General features: G+C 43.6%; 2 protein-coding genes across 4 annotated transcripts in view; one reads left to right on the top strand and one right to left on the bottom strand.

Moving 5' to 3' along the window:
• LOC129811494 (zinc finger protein 883-like) overlaps positions 1-15,967 on the top strand; it is a 40,780-nt gene extending 24,813 nt beyond the window's left edge. The window contains exon 4 of one of the 3 annotated variants that reach the window (XM_055862851.1): positions 15,879-15,967. In XM_055862851.1, the coding sequence (XP_055718826.1) occupies positions 15,879-15,955 (77 nt within the window). In that variant the 3' untranslated portion in view covers positions 15,956-15,967. Of the gene's footprint in view, positions 1-673; positions 8,297-14,240; positions 15,615-15,878 lie in introns of those variants that run through there. The other 2 variants (XM_055862852.1, XM_055862850.1) reach the window with 2 other exon arrangements.
• On the bottom strand, positions 12,618-15,414 carry LOC129811495 (transcription factor Adf-1-like). Its single transcript, XM_055862853.1, has 2 exons — positions 15,282-15,414; positions 12,618-14,332 (listed from the first exon to the last, which is right to left on the bottom strand). The coding sequence occupies exons 1-2, from the start codon at positions 15,412-15,414 to the stop codon at positions 13,866-13,868; spliced, it is 600 nt and encodes a 199-aa protein (XP_055718828.1). The 3' UTR covers positions 12,618-13,865.
• Positions 15,968-16,106: the final 139 nt, after the last annotated feature.

Below are 16,106 nucleotides of genomic sequence, written 5' to 3'. Positions count from 1 at the left end.
TTGACAAATTGTAAAGGAAATTTTCTTGTGTGAAGAGACAGACTTGAAAATGTTAATATTGTCTTTTGTGTCATAAACAATCCTTGGTTCCTGCTTGTGCTTGGTAAAGATATGAGTTCGGGGGGGGGGGGGGCGAGTCATGACCACCTCCTTAGGACCATCTTGCAAAATGCACAGAAAGTTAAGATAGGAGATGGAGCCAGTCACATGTAGGAACCGATCCAATGAATCCTGTTTGTTGGTTTTTATGTAGCCGTATGTAGGGAACGCCTTTGGAGAGCTCACTTCAGAACGGGACTTTATGTATCTAAGTTTGACTGTGACCTCGCTAGCATTCCGATAAACAGTTATTCATTTAGATTGGCTTTGATTGTGCTTAGGTAGAATTTCCACGACAAAGTGTTTTAACCTTTGATGGTCACCGGGGTAGAACTTCTCTACAAAACTTAGAAATGTGCCGTTTTCACATATGTTAACTGGTGTTGTGCTGAAGATGACGTGGAAAACCAGTTTCCCTTTAATCCTGGACTAAATACTGTCAGATTTAAATATCCTAATACAGTTTTGGATTAATCGACATGGCTTGATTTTCTTGATAAATCTGTCTTTGATGAAACTTCCTAAGACATTGATCTGTTCTTTTATCTAACCCAAGACTGTTTCAATCACACAGGACGGAGCCCTAGTCACAAACAGCCGAAGAACAGAAAGAGCTCCTCTACATCAGCGAAGCCTAAACAACAACAAACATTTTTCACAATTAAGATGCACCACTGTAAACAGTGTGGGAAGAGTTTTAGTAATTATAAAGATCTAAGGAATCATCAGAAAGTGCACAAAGGGAAGTCCTACCACTGCTCTGACTGTGGAAAGTACTTTTCTATCTTAAATGCTTTGAGAGTACATCGGACAGTTCATACGGGAGAGAAACCTTACTCGTGCTCTGAATGTGGGAAGAATTTTAAGCACATGGGAAGCCTACGAGAACATCAGCTAAGACACATTGGAGAAAAACCCTTTAGCTGCCCTGACTGTGGAAAGAACTTTATAACACAACGTTATCTGAATAAACATCGGCGAACTCATACCGCTGAGAAGCGATACCCCTGTCCTGACTGTGGGAGAGGCTTCACTACGGCAGGACTTATGAAAAGACACAGAAGAATCCATACTGGTGAGAAGCCATACCAGTGCTCTGACTGTGGGCAAGGCTTTGCCAGATCCGAGGCATTGAAATCTCACCAGCTTACTCATAATGGCGAAAAACCTTATTCTTGCCCTGATTGTGAGATGAGTTTCAGCTCATCAGCGGGCCTGAAGTATCATCAAATGAATCATACTGGAGAGAAGCCCTACCACTGTGCAGCATGTAATAAGAGATTCAAGTCAGCTTCAAGCTTAAAGTCTCATCAGAGGACGCACACTGGAGAGAAACCTTACCAGTGTCGTGACTGTGGGGCAACATTCTCCAGTCTCAGTAATTTAAAAAAACACCAGCGCATTCATTCTGGAGAGAAGCCATACTCTTGCCCTGACTGTGGAAAAATATTTTCTGCAGCATCCACTGTAAAAGCACACCAGAGGTCACATACTGGTGAAAGACCTTTTCCATGCTCTCATTGTGGGAAGGGCTTTACCATAAAGGCACATCTTGTGGTACACATGCGCATACACACTGGAGAGAGGCCATACCACTGCACTGTCTGTGATGCAACCTTCTCCTCTTCAGGTCCCTTGGTGAGACACATGAGAATACACACTGGGGAGAAACCTTATAACTGCATTCATTGTGACAAGAGCTTCAAAACCTTGCATGAAATTACTGCTCATACAAGGGTACATACAGGAGAGAGACCTTACCACTGCTCTAAGTGTGAGAAGAAGTTCAAGGGCCTGGGAGACTTGAGAAAGCATGAGCACACGCATACTGGAGAAAGAGTAGCATGTGGTCAGTGTAAGAAGACCTTTGCCTCCAACGGAGGATTAAGGTTACACAAAATGTCACACACAGGAGAGAAGCCCCACCACTGCACTGTCTGCGGGAAGAGATTTATATCAACGTTTCTTCTGAAAACACACCATAGAGTGCACAGTGGAGAGAAGCCTTACAGTTGCTCTGACTGTGGGAAAATGTTTTCCCAACTGGCTAACTTATGGACCCACCAGCGCATACATACTAGGGAGAAACTGTAATGCTGCTCTGAATGTGGAATGTTATTTCAAAATCTCGCTTGAAGGTGGACGTGGTTTTCCATAGAGACGATCAGCCTTTTTCCTGTGGCCGGTTTGGAAAACCAAACACACACCCAATCCTATTGGCGAAAAACGGTTCCATTGCTCCAACTGTGGTAAAAATGCCACCACATCAGGCCTGAAGTCATAAGTATTTGCATACTGGAGAGAAGTCTTGGTTGTGGAAAGGGTTTTGCATTATCACTTCAGTTGAAAATGCATTACAGGGTTCACAGTGGTGAGAACATGTGTAAAGACTGTGGGAAGTGTTTTCCCCAGCCCTCTAATTTGAAGTGTCATCAGATACAACACATTGGAATACAACCACACTGCTGCTCTGACTGTGGCAAAGCATTCACCTTAAGCAACCTAGTGCAACATTGGTGTGTGCAGACTGGAGAGAAGTCCTACCACTACCTTGAATGTTGAAATATCTTTTCAGTATTAAAAGAACACAAGCGTGTTCACTCTGGAGAAAAGCTTTACTGTTGCTCGGACTGCAAGAAGGACTTTGCACGGATTTGTAACTTAAAAGAAACACCAGAAAACATCACAAGCAACATGCAGTAGTCAAAGCTAAAAAGTAGATGTGACAGTAGGGCCAAGAGTTTCTCTTGAATGGTAGCGCTTAAACAATCAATGTACACCTCTACATAAGTGTGTTTTTAAATTAAACGGTGGGAATAAATGTGGATTGTACCAGTATGGGGAAAACATTTGAACCAATTCAATGTTAGTGGTTGATGTAGAGTTATTATAGCTAAACATTGTTACGCTTAAACTTTTATGCTATACAAAACTGATTTGGCTTAACAGATGTATAATTTTTTATTAATGACAGTTTAATCGAACAATCCATGTGGTTATAATATAAAATAAACGTAGTACATGATTTCCTATGCATTTCAATAGTAATCTACTATGAATAATTTGTGTGGTTTTAGTACCAAACATTCACAAAATTATTAAATGCTCTTTAACCCTGAATGTATTTTTCTTCACTTTTGTCCCTCTGGTCTTGACAGTATCCCTAAAAGCTTATTTGTGTGTGATACATTTCATTTAGTGAGCTTTGATTACATTATTGTAACAAGTGCTTTTTCCTTTGCAAGAAATTCCATGTTGCGGGCAGAGGGGGTGCAGAAACTTGCACATTAATTTGAATTTCAACCAATGTCGGATGAAGTGCAATTTCTAAGTCGTCTTCACAAAAGCAGTCTTAACTAGTGTATGGGGGTGTTAAAGCTGGAACCCTTAAAGGCCCCATTCAGTCTTTGTAATTGTATTTTTAAATCACCACTGTATGTTGAATATAGATCAGTGTTAATTTAATGAAAACTCAATGTTTAATATATTTCACAGAGCCTCCTTTGCTGTTTGAAATGCTCAGTCTGATCTTGTGGGTGTTAGGATATTAATGTGAAGATATTTATATACATAGCCCTGATTGGCTGATAGGATGGTCTAGAGCCTTTACCCAGATGAACAGTCATTGGTCTATTATAATCAGATCGCATGGTGACATGTGGGCCAAAAGGTCCATCCTACCTGAACAGGCTGAAATTCCAGACAATTTCTTCAAAGGACTCTTGTACAAAAAGGGCATTATCATAATCTCAGTGTTATATCGACCTCACAGTGGTGAAAAAAGTACCCAATAGACATACTTGAGTAAAAGTAAAGATACTTTAAAAGAAAATGACTCAAGTAAAAATGAAAGTCGCCCAGTACAATACTACTTCAGTAAAAGTCTAAAAGTATTTGGTTGTAAATGTAATTGCAAAAAACTACTTTAACAAAATTAAGTATACATTTCTAATTCCTTTAATTAAGCAAACCAGTGCCTCCCGGGTGGCGCAGTGGTCTAGGGCACTGCGCCACCAGAGTCTCTGGGTTCGCGCCCAGGCTCTGTCGCAGCCGGCCGCGACCAGGAGGTCCGTGGGGCGACGCACAATTGGCATAGCGTCGTCCGGGGTAGGGAGGGTTTGGCCGGTAGGGATATCCTTGTCTCATCGCGCTCCAGCGACTCCTGTGGCGGGCCGGGCGCAGTGCGCGCCAACCAAGGGGGCCAGGTACACGGTGTTTCCTCCGACACATTGGTGCGGCTGGCTTCCGGGTTGGAGGCGCGCTGTGTTAAGAAGCAGTACGGCTGGTTGGGTTGTGCTTCGGAGGACGCATGGCTTTCGACCTTCGTCTCTCCCGAGCCCGTACGGGAGTTGTAGCGAAGAGACAAGGTAGTAATTACTAGCGATTGGATACCACGAAAATGGGATAAAACAATAAAATAAAAAATAAATTAAGCAAACCAGACGGCATGATATTAGAGATTGCATTTTTTTTTTACAGATAGCCAGGAGCACACTTCAACACTCAGACATCCTTTACAAACGAAGCATTTGTGATTAGTGAGTCTGCCAGGTCAGAGGCAGTAGGGATGACCGGGATGTTCTCTTGATAAGTACGTGAATTAGACAATTTTCTTGTCCTGCTAAGAATTCAAAATGTAATTAGTATTTTTGGGTGTCAGGGAACATGTAAAAAGTACATAATTTTCTTTAGGAATGTAGTGGAGTAAAAGTAAACGTTGTCAAATATAAATAGTCAAGTACAGATACCCCCAAAACGACTTAAGAGGTACTTTAGAGTATTTTTACTTAAGTACTTTACATCACTGTGTGGAAATGTCATTAATTAAAATGGGGAAATCACGTTAACAGAACTGCAGATTTACTGCATCAACTGCATCAGTTTCACCCCCCCCTCCCCCCCCAACCTACCCCCGGGGACGACATTCCACGGGCGATAGAACAGCAGATCATTTCAGCAATAAGACCACAGCTAAGGGATGATCTTATGCACGACTCAACGCAGAGTGCCTGGATACAGTCCTTAGCTGTGGTATATTGGCCATATACCACAAACCCCAGAGGTGCTGTATTGCTATTAGAAACTGGTTATCAACAACATTAATGTAATTTTCTGTCATGCCAGTGGTATGTTTTAAGCAATAAGGACCCAGGAGGTGTGGTATATTGGCCATATACCACAAACTCCCAAGGTGCCTTATTGCTATTAGAAACTGGATACCAACGTAATTAGAGCAGTAAAAACACATACAGTTGAAGGGGGAAGTTTACATACACCTTAGCCAAATACATTTAAACTCAGTTTTTCACAATTCCTGACATTTAATCCTAATAAAAATGGGTCAGAAGTTTACATACACTGAATTAGTATTTGGTAGCATTGCCTTTAAATTGTTTAACTAGGGTCAAACGTTTCAGGTAGCCTTCCACAAACGTCCCCCAATAAGTTGGGTGAATTTGGCCCATTCCTCCTGGCATAGCTGGTGTAACTGAGTCACGTTTTTAGGCCTCCTTGCTCGCACACACTTTTTCAGTTCTGCCCACAAATGTTCTATGGGATTGAGGTCAGGGCTTTGTGATGGCCACTCCAATACCTTGACTTTGTTGTCCTTAAGCCATTTTGCCACAACTGTGGAAGTATGCTTGTCCCTTTTTCAGGACCTTGTCTTTCAAAGATAATTTGTAAATTTCCAAATAACTTAACAGATCTTCATTGTAAAAGGTTTAAACACTGTTTCCCATGCTTGTTCAATGAACCATAAACAATTAATGAACATGCACCTGTGGAACGGTCGTTAAGACACTAACAGCTTACAGACCGTAGGCAATTAAGGTCACAGTTATGAAAACTGACTCTGAACAACACCAAAAGAAAGATGCCCAGGGTCCCTGCTCATCTGCGTGAACGTGCCTTAGGCATGCAGATGTGGCTAGGGCAATATATTGCTATGTCCGTACACCTAAGACAGTGCTACAGGGAGAACGGCTGACGGTCCTCGCAGTGGCAGACTGCGTGTAACAACACCTGCACAGGATCGGTACATCCGAACATCACAACTGCGGGACAGGTACAGGATGGCAACAACAACTGCCTAAGTTACACCAGGAACACACAATCCCTCCATCAGTGCTCAGACTGTCCACAATAGGCTGAGAGAGGCTGGACTGAGGGCTTGTAGGCCTGTTGTAAGGCAGGTCCTCACCAGACATCACCGGCAACAACGTTGCCTATGGGCACAAACCCACCGTCGCTGGAACAGTCAGGACTGGCAGAAAGTGCTCTTCACTGACGAGTCGCGGTTTTGTCTCACAAGGGGTGATGGTCGGATTCGCGTTTATCATCGAAGGAATGAGCGTTACACCGAGGCCTGTACTCTGGAGCGGGATCGAGGTGGAGGGTCCGTCATGGTCTGGTGTCACAGCAGCATCATCGCACTGAGCTTGTTGTCATTGCAGGCAACCTCAACGCTGAGCGTTACAGGGAAGACATCCTCCTCCCTCGTGGTATCCTTCCTGCAGGCTCATCCTGACATGACCCTCCAGCATGACAATGCCACCAGCCATACTTTTCGTTCTGTGCGTGATTTCCTGCAAGACAGGAATGTCAGTGTTCTGCCATGGCCAGCGAAGAGCCCGGATCTCAATCCCATTGAGCAAGTCTGGGACCTGTTGGTTCGGAGGGTGAGGGCTAGGGCCATTCCCCCCAGAAATGTCCGGGAACTTGCAGGTGCCTTGGTGGAAGAGTGGGGTAACATCTCACAGCAAGAACTGGCAAATCTGGTGCAGTCCATGAGGAGGAGAGGGGCTGCAGTACCTAATGCAGCTGGTGGCCACACCAGATACTGACTGTTACTTTTGATTTTGACCCCCCCTTTGTTCAGGGACACATTATTCCTACCGCAAGCTCTGAACCTTTACACCGGATCATCGCAGCTAGCAAGCTGCTATCCGAGTGGCTACTCCTGGCTAACGTCTCTGTCCCAAAGCAAGCACAAGCTAGCCTCAAGCTAGGCACATCTCCCGGCTAGCCAAAGAGGTCCAGCAGCCAATTCTTGGGCTACAATACCTCTTTGCCAATTGGCGACATCGCCGGATGCCCATCTGCTAGCCCCGGCCCGCTAGCTGTCTGAATCGCCGTGTCTCCAGTTCGCCTAGCATAGTAGCGACTACAGCTCCCTGACTCATCTAGTGCTGCTCATTGGACCCTATGATCACTTGGCTACACATGCCTCTCCCTAAAGTCAATGTGCCTTGTCTACTGCTGTTTTGGTTAGTGATTATTATCTTATTTCACTGTAGAGCCCCCAGCCCTGCCCAACATGCCTTAGCCCTTTTGTTCCACCTCCCACACATGCGCTGACCTCACCTGGCTTAACTAGTGTCTCTAGAGACAAAACCTCATCGTCACTCAATGCCTAGGTTTACCTCCACTGTACTCACATCCTACCATACCCTTGTCTGTACATTATGCCTTGAATCTATTCTTCCGCGCCCAGAAATCTGCTCCTTTTACTTTCTGTTCCGAACGCACTAGACGACCAGTTCTTATAGCCTTTAGCCATACCCTTATCCTACTCCTCCTCTGTTCCTCTGGTGATGTAGAGGTTAATCCAGGCCCTGCAGCGCCTAGCTCCACTCCCATTCTCCAGGCGCTCTCATTTGTTGACTTCTGTAACCGTAAAAGCCCTGGTTTCATGCATGTTAACATTAGAAGCCTCCTCCCTAAGTTTGTTTTATTCACGGCTTTAGCACACTCCGCCAACCCTGATGTCCTAGCAGTGTCTGAATCATGGCTTAGGAAGGCCACCAAAAATCCTGACATTTCCTTTCCTAACTACAACATCTTCCGACAAGATAGAACTGCCAAAGGGGGTGGAGTTGCAATCTACTGCAGAGATTGTCTGCTGAGTTCTGTCATACTATCCAGGTCTGTACCCAAACAGTTCGAGCTTCTACTTTCAAAAGTCCACCTTTCCAGAAACAAGTCTCTCACCGTTGCCGCTTGTTATAGATCCCCTTCAGCCCCCAGCTGTGCCCTGGACACCATATGTGAATTGATTGTCCCCCATCAATCTTCAGAGTTCGTACAGTTAGGTGACCTAAACTGGGATATGCTTAACACCTCGGCCGCCCTACAATCTAAGCTAGATGCCCTCCTACCGGGTACAACCCTAAATCTGTAACCATAGGCACTCTCTTAGATATCATTCTGACCAACTTGCCATCTAAATACACCTCTGCTGTCTTCAACCAGGATCTCGGCGATCACTGCCTCATTGCCTGCGTGCGTAATGGGTCCGCGGTCAAACGACCAACCCTCATCACTATCAAACGCTCCTTAAAACACTTCAGCAAGCAGGCCTTTCTTATCGACCTGGCCCGGGTATCCTGGAAGGATATTGACCTACTAGCCTATTCAACCTCTCTTTCGTATCGTCTGAGAACCCCAAAGATTGGAAAGCTGCCACGGTTATCCCCCTCTTCGAAGGGGTAGACACTCTAAACCCAAACTGTTATAGACCAATATCCATCCTACCCTGCCTTCCTAAAATCTTCGAAAGCCAAGTTAACAGATCACCGACCATTTAGAATCCCACCGTACCTTCTCCACTATGCAATCTGTAATTATTTCGCAACTATGGTTTATTTATTGCCTTACCTCCCTTATCCTACCTCATTGTATATATACTTTTTACACTGCTCAAAAAAATAAAGGGAACACTTAAATAACACAATGTAACTCCAAGTCAATCACACTTCTGTGAAATCAAACTGTCCACTTAGGAAGCAACACTGATTGACAATAAATTTCACATGCTGTTGTGCAAATGGAATAGACAAAAGGTGGAAATTATAGGCAATTAGCAAGACACCCCCCAAAACAGGAGTGATTCTGCAGGTGGTGACCACAGACCACTTCTCAGTTCCTAGGCTTCCTGGCTGATGTTTTGGTCACTTTTGAATGCTGGCGGTGCTCTCACTCTAGTGGTAGCATGAGACGGAGTCTACATCTACAACATCAATGCGAACTGTGGCAAAAAGGTTTGCTGTGTCTGTCAGCGTAGTGTCCATAGCATGCAGGCGCTACCAGGAGACAGGCCAGTACATCAGGAGACGTGGAGGAGGCCGTAGGAGGACAACAACCCAGCAGCAGGACCGCTACCTCCGCCTTTGTGCAAGGAGGTGTACTGCCAGCGCCCTGCAAAAGGACCTCCAGCAGGCCACAAATGTGCATGTGTCTGCTCAAACGGTCAGAAACAGACTCCATGAGGGTGGTATGAGGGCCCGACGTCCACAGTTGGGGGTTGTGCTTACAGCCCAACACCGTGCAGGACGTTTGGCATTTGCCAGAGAACACCAAGATTGGCAAATTCGCCACTGGCGCCCTGTGCTCTTCACAGATGAAAGCAGGTTCACACTGAGCACATGTGACAGACGTGACAGAGTCTGGAGACGCCGTGGAGAACGTTCTGCTGCCTGCAACATCCTCCAGCATGACCGGTTTGGCGATGGGTCAGTCATGGTGTGGGGTGGCATTTCTTTGTGGGGCCGCACAGCCCTCCATGTGCTCGCCAGAGGTAGCCTGGCTGCCATTAGGTACCGAGATGAGATCCTCAGACCCCTTGTGAGACCATATGCTGACACATGCACATTTGTGGCCTGCTGGAGGTCATTTTGCAGGGCGCTGGCAGTGCACCTCCTTGCACAAAGGCGGAGGTAGCGGTCCTGCTGCTGGGTTGTTGCCCTCCTACGGCCTCCTCCACGTCTCCTGATGTACTGGCCTGTCTCCTGGTAGCGCCTGCATGCTCTGGACACTACGCTGACAGACACAGCAAACCTTTTTGCCACAGTTCGCATTGATGTGCCATCCTGGATGAACTGCACTACCTGAGCCACTTGTGTGGGTTGTAGACTCCGTCTCATGCTACCACTAGAGTGAGAGCACCGCCAGCATTCAAAAGTGACCAAAACATCAGCCAGGAAGCCTAGGAACTGAGAAGTGGTCTGTGGTCACCACCTGCAGAATCACTCCTGTTTTGGGGGGTGTCTTGCTAATTGCCTATAATTTCCACCTTTTGTCTATTCCATTTGCACAACAGCATGTGAAATTTATTGTCAATCAGTGTTGCTTCCTAAGTGGACAGTTTGATTTCACAGAAGTGTGATTGACTTGAAGTTACATTGTGTTGTTTAAGTGTTCCCTTTATTTTTTTGAGCAGTGTATATTGTATTATTGACTGTATGTTTGTTTATTCCATGTGTAACTCTGTGTTGTTTGTGTCACACTGCTTTGCTAGTTCGCAGGTGTAAATGAGAACTTGTTCTCAACTAGCCTACCTGGTTAAATAAAGGTGAAATAAAAAATACATACATTTAAAAAATCAGGTTTCCGAGCTGGTCATGGGTGCACCTCAGCCACGCTCAAGGTCCTAAACGATATCATAACTGCCATCGATAAAAGACAGTACTTTACAGCTGTCTTCATCGACCTGGCCAAGGTTCTCGACTCTGTCAATCACCGCATTCTTATCGGCAGACTCAATAGCCTTGGTTTCTCAAATGACTTCCTCGCCTGGTTCACCAACTTCTTCTCAGAGTTCAGTGTGTCAAATCGGAAGGCCTGTTGTCTGGACCTCTGGCAGTCTCTATGGCGGTGACAGGGGGCTCAATTCTCAGATGGACTCTCTTCTCGGTATATATCAATGATGTCGCCTTTGTTTCCAGTGATTCTCTGATCCACCTCTACTCAGACGACATCATTCTGTATACATCTGGCCCTTCTTTGGACACTATGTTAACATACCCTTGTAAAACTGACTATCCTACAGTTCCTTGACTTTGGTGATGTCCTTTTTAAAATAGCCTCCAACACTCTACTCAGCAAACTGGATGTAGTCTATCACAATGCCATCCGTTTTGTCACCAAAGCCCCATATACTACCCAACACTGCGACCTGTATGCTCTCGTTGGCTGGCCCTCACTACATAGTCGATGCCAAACCCACTGGATCCAGGTCATCTATAAGTCTTTGCTAGGTAAAGCCCCGCCTTTATTACAGCTCACTGGTCACCATAGCAACACACAGGCGCTCCAGCAGGTATATTTAATTCCCAAAGCCAACATTTCCTTTGGTCGCCTTTCCTTCCAGTTTTCTGCTGCCAATGACTGGTACGAATCGCAAAAATCACTGAAGCTGGAGTCTTATATCTCTCTCCCTCTCTAATTTTAAGCATCAGCTGTCAGAGCAGCTCACCGATCACTGTACCTGTACACAGCCAATCTGTAAATAGCACACCAAACTACTTCATCCCCATATTGTTATTTATCCTCTTGCTCTTTTGCACCCCAGTATCTGTACTTGCACATCCATCACTCCAGTGTTAATGCTAAATTGTAATTATTTCGCCTCTGGCCTATTTATTGCCTTACCTCCTTACTCTTCTACATTTGCACACACTGTACATAGATTTTTCTATTGTTACTGACATTTATGTGTAACTGTTGTTTTTGTCACACTGAGTTTATTTTATTTTTACAGGGACAGTGCACATTAATCAACGTTTCAGTAAAAGTGCCGGTTTTAGCCAGCCGGTAATTTTCAACCGCAGTCCCTGGGCAGGTTATTATAGACAATCATTGAGCAGTGAGCACACGCAGAGCAACATAGGACAAGCAAGACATAGCATACAGACAGAGCAACATAGGACAAGCAAACGTAGCATACAGACAGAGCAACAAAGAACAAAAAGCAGCAAGACAAAAGTCATAAAAGCAACAAAGTGTTTCCACACCTCACAAGCTACAGACAACATGGAAAGCGGCAATACACAGCTAGGGATTATGTTCACAAATCTGATTGACCTTTAGCCATGTCTTTATGCATTTTGTGAAAGTGTGATATGTGTGCAGAGAAAGCGGATTTACTAAAGGTGCTTTTCCTTAAGGGAACTATAGTCACCTCTCATGGCAGACCTTGTGGATCTGCTGCCATATGTTTGGGTTTTCTGTTTAACAAAAATACTGAGTGGAGGAGGAGCCAGGCCATTTAGGATCTTGAATACAAGACATGCGTCGGTGTATTGGCACGAGATTTTCCCAACTCAGGAGCTTATGCTTTGAGGATTTAACAGTGATGGCAATGCTTTGCTTTATCTTGGCCAGGTCGCTGTTGTGAATGATAACTTGTTCTCAAGTGGCCTACCTGGTGAAATAAAATGTAAAATATTTTATTTGTTATTCACATGTCTGTGGAACTTGTTCAGTTTGTCTCAGTTGTTGAATCTTATGTTCATACAAATATTTAAACATGTTAAGTTTGCTGAAAATAAACGCAGTTGACAGTGAGGACGTGTCTTTTTTTGCTGAGTGTACAGTTGAAGTCGGAAGTTTACATACACCTTAGCCAAATACATTTAAACTCCGTTTTTCACAATTCCTGACATTTAATCCTAGTAAAAATTCCCTGTCTTAGGTCAGTTAGGATCACCACTTTATTTTAAGAATACGAAATGTCAGAATAATGGTAGAGAATGATTTATTTCAGCTTTTATTTCTTTCATCACATTCCCAGTGGGTCAGAAGTTTACATACACTGAATTAGTATTTGGTAGCATTGCCTTATTGTTTAAGTTACTCAAATGCTTAATGACTACGAAGATTAAAATACTCCAAGAGCTGAAGTTACGTGGTTGCTGAATGCCCTCAAAACACTGTTGTTGTTGCCTTTGTCAGTTACCTGTAGCATATGGGCAATTCCACTCTGATTTTTCACTTTATAATGCATGTGATGCAAAGTTAAACCACAACTCTATGCACAAGGACTACTTAATGTCCACTGAAAATGTTACAAAAACACATGTAACAGAACGACAGCAGTCATTCTCTTACCAAACTTTACATCTGCACTGTAACATTGTGGAAATTGTTATGGTTTAATTATTTATTTGACAGACATTTAAGTAAAAAAATTGCATACATAACTTGCTTGACATACAACACCTTAGTGAAATTAATGCAGCTGAGTGAAGTGGGGCAGCATTTAACCACAACTTTTATTAAGCTCAATAACATTCTAAAATGCATGAATGAAATAACCAACTTCAAAAAGTAGACAAAATATAAATTGTCAAAAGAGCAACTATTGCACCATTACACTAGCATGGAGAACATTTACTCAACTTTTTATTTTTACAACCCGACAAGTATTACAGGAGCAAACAAAATGCATACCTGTATGCATAGCCGCGGGAAGTAGGGGTGCTGAAGCAACCCCTAAAAAAATAAAAGTAGTGCACTGGGCCTTTACTAGTCCTGTATTAGCCCCCACCCCCAAAACATCATCCCTTGGCTATGCCTGTGACCAGAGGGCAAGGTGACACTAAACAGACCAACATTGTTAGAATATTTTTTACAAATAAAATTCTAAGTAACAAACCATCTCCATGTGTTCGTATATATAATACATGTATAAAGGGTCTTCGCTAAAAGCAGCCCTCTCCACAAATATTAGGAGAATGAAAACATTTTAAACAAAAAATAATGTTTCTAGCTTAGTCCGGTTAATTAAGAACTACAGCCCCCTCCCGTCTATCACTACCACACTGAAACATCACCAGTGGGCTCAAACTTGGAAGGTGTGTGTGGGAGGGGTTCCACTTTCTCAAGGTAACTAAATGAATATTGATAAAAATGTATTTCCAACAAAATGTTCTGTCCTAAGAAAGTCCCAACTCGTTGATACAAAATATATTTACTGTACAGTTAGGCTAGTCGGTGTCCTCAAATTCAGCATCGTGGAGAAGTTGGTGAAATTTCAGCTTAATTGCACACTTTTTCCTGTAAGGTAACCGCTTGAGGTGAGGGAGTAGGCTCATGAAAAACATCTCATCCTCATTGTCTCCTTGTCCAGCTGTTTGCCAGGAATCTTTCCATGTCATCTCATCTAAGTTGTTGTCCAAAGGTGGTGACATCTTGGTATCAACCACACTTCCATCTAGATCAATCAGGACGTCAGAGGTGCTAGTTGTCTCATCTTTTCCATCATCAAACTCCTCTGTGCTATTGCTGCCGCCAGTTCCTCTACCTCGCTGTATGTATGGGATCAGAAATGCCATTAATTCACTATATCTCCATTTTTTTAGGGCCTTCCCTGTGGCACCACGGATCCGATCTGCTTTCACTTTCCTTGTGAACACATCCCTCAGGTTTCTCCATTTCTTTCGGGCATCTTCCTCTGGAACATAAAAAGAGGACATCCAAGTTGACAGTAGTCTCTGTTCTGTTTTTAAACTTCCCTTATGGCTATACCAGTGCTTTATGCATGGTCATTTGGATGAGCCATGTGTTTCCACAAACGTAGTCTTCCAATTTGTTCTCCACCTAGTCTAAGTATTTGGTTAGTTGAAACATACTATTTTGTTCTGCCCAACTGCAACCTTCCACTTAGGCCTAGCTTGGCTATGAGCTAAAGCTGAGGGATAGGGATGGTGTAGGACTAACAACGCAAATCCCTAAACAGAGCTGGGATGCGTAAAAGCCCCCGTCTCTATAGTGTAGAATTATGTTGTCACTGGATAAAATGGCTTGCACTGCTCTAGCTAAGAGTCTTACGCCAATTGTGACATATTGTTAAATCTTTGGATTATATTCTTATACTAACACTGACCTAATTATCGTTACTGCTGGTGTAGCAGCCAACATTGTTGTTGGCAGAACACTTGTGGTGCAAATCACGAGTGCCCGCTCAACTGGTTCACATCAGGTAGAAAGTTAATGAGCTAGCTAGCTAACGTTAACAAACCGTGGCACACTGCCCCCTGTGGTCAGCTAACTTTACACGGTATATTGACCAAGGGAATCGGCATTACTAATCAATCATAAACGTAGCCAACTATTCTAATGCAATTAACAAAACAATAAAGAGCGATGAACAGTTAATGGTCGCAAACAATTAATAAACTAACCAAGCAAACAGTAGCTAGCTAGGATAGACCTGGAAGTTAAACCCAGCGTGAACGATGTTGTTCGCTAGAAAATATAGTAAGCTAGTCAGATATGTCAAACTTAATAACTAACGTTAGCGAAGAACAAGTTTAGCTAGTAACGTTAAAATTGTTACTCATTACTCACGCTAGCTAGCCAAAATGTATGCTAATGTTCTTAGCTAGTTAATCAGACCATACCTTTCAGTCCCAATTGTTTACCCACAGCCTTCCATGCATCCGATTTTTTTATCGGGTCTCTATATGAAGTCAAAGTTGAGTTATATAATTCTGGGTAGTCTGAAACCGCGGATATTATTCTTTCTGCAGCCATCCCAAGACTAGCTAGTTAGTTATCTAGCTAACCAGGGGCTGGTAGCCAGACCACTGTGAAGCCAGCAAGAATAACTAAGCACTTCCGGGTCGGGGTCACGGATTTTTGGAATCCTTTAGAATGAGTCCTGTCCTGTACATCCTGTATATGCACAATAATCGATGGGCTATATACTATATTAAAATCTAGAGTTTACACAACGAGAGTCGTTGCTTCTATTATTGTGGCCCTTAATCTGTGGAATACTGGTCAGATGCGAATAGAACAAGTATATTGCACTGTTGCAGTCTTTGTGGTGTCCATTCTACTAAGGATCACTATACTGTATATCCTCCAGAGTCTACATACACAAGTTCATCACAACTATTTGTGTGACCCTGTAATGTGCAATATGCATGTTCCAATATGCATATCAGAGTCATAATCTGACCTACAGTATTTCCCACATATGTTCTCTCTTTCAGAACAATGGTGTAGCTCAGGTCCTGGCCTAGGTGACAGGTGGAACAACTGCAAACAGGTTCTGCAGTGGAGGAGCTAGCAGCACAGCTCCATCAATAACATCACGACCTGACAGTAAATCAACCCCTTCACAATCCCTTACAACTACATAATCCCCCAGTACTACTAAAGCAAACAAACATTTCTTAGTCAACAAATATTGTATTTATTTTATGCGGCCATGGTTATTA

Source organism: Salvelinus fontinalis, chromosome 15 (genome assembly GCF_029448725.1).
Source record: "Salvelinus fontinalis isolate EN_2023a chromosome 15, ASM2944872v1, whole genome shotgun sequence".
Lineage (NCBI taxonomy): Eukaryota > Metazoa > Chordata > Actinopteri > Salmoniformes > Salmonidae > Salvelinus > Salvelinus fontinalis.
Note: the sequence above shows the minus strand (reverse complement) of the source record. Positions and strands in the feature narration are given on the sequence as shown.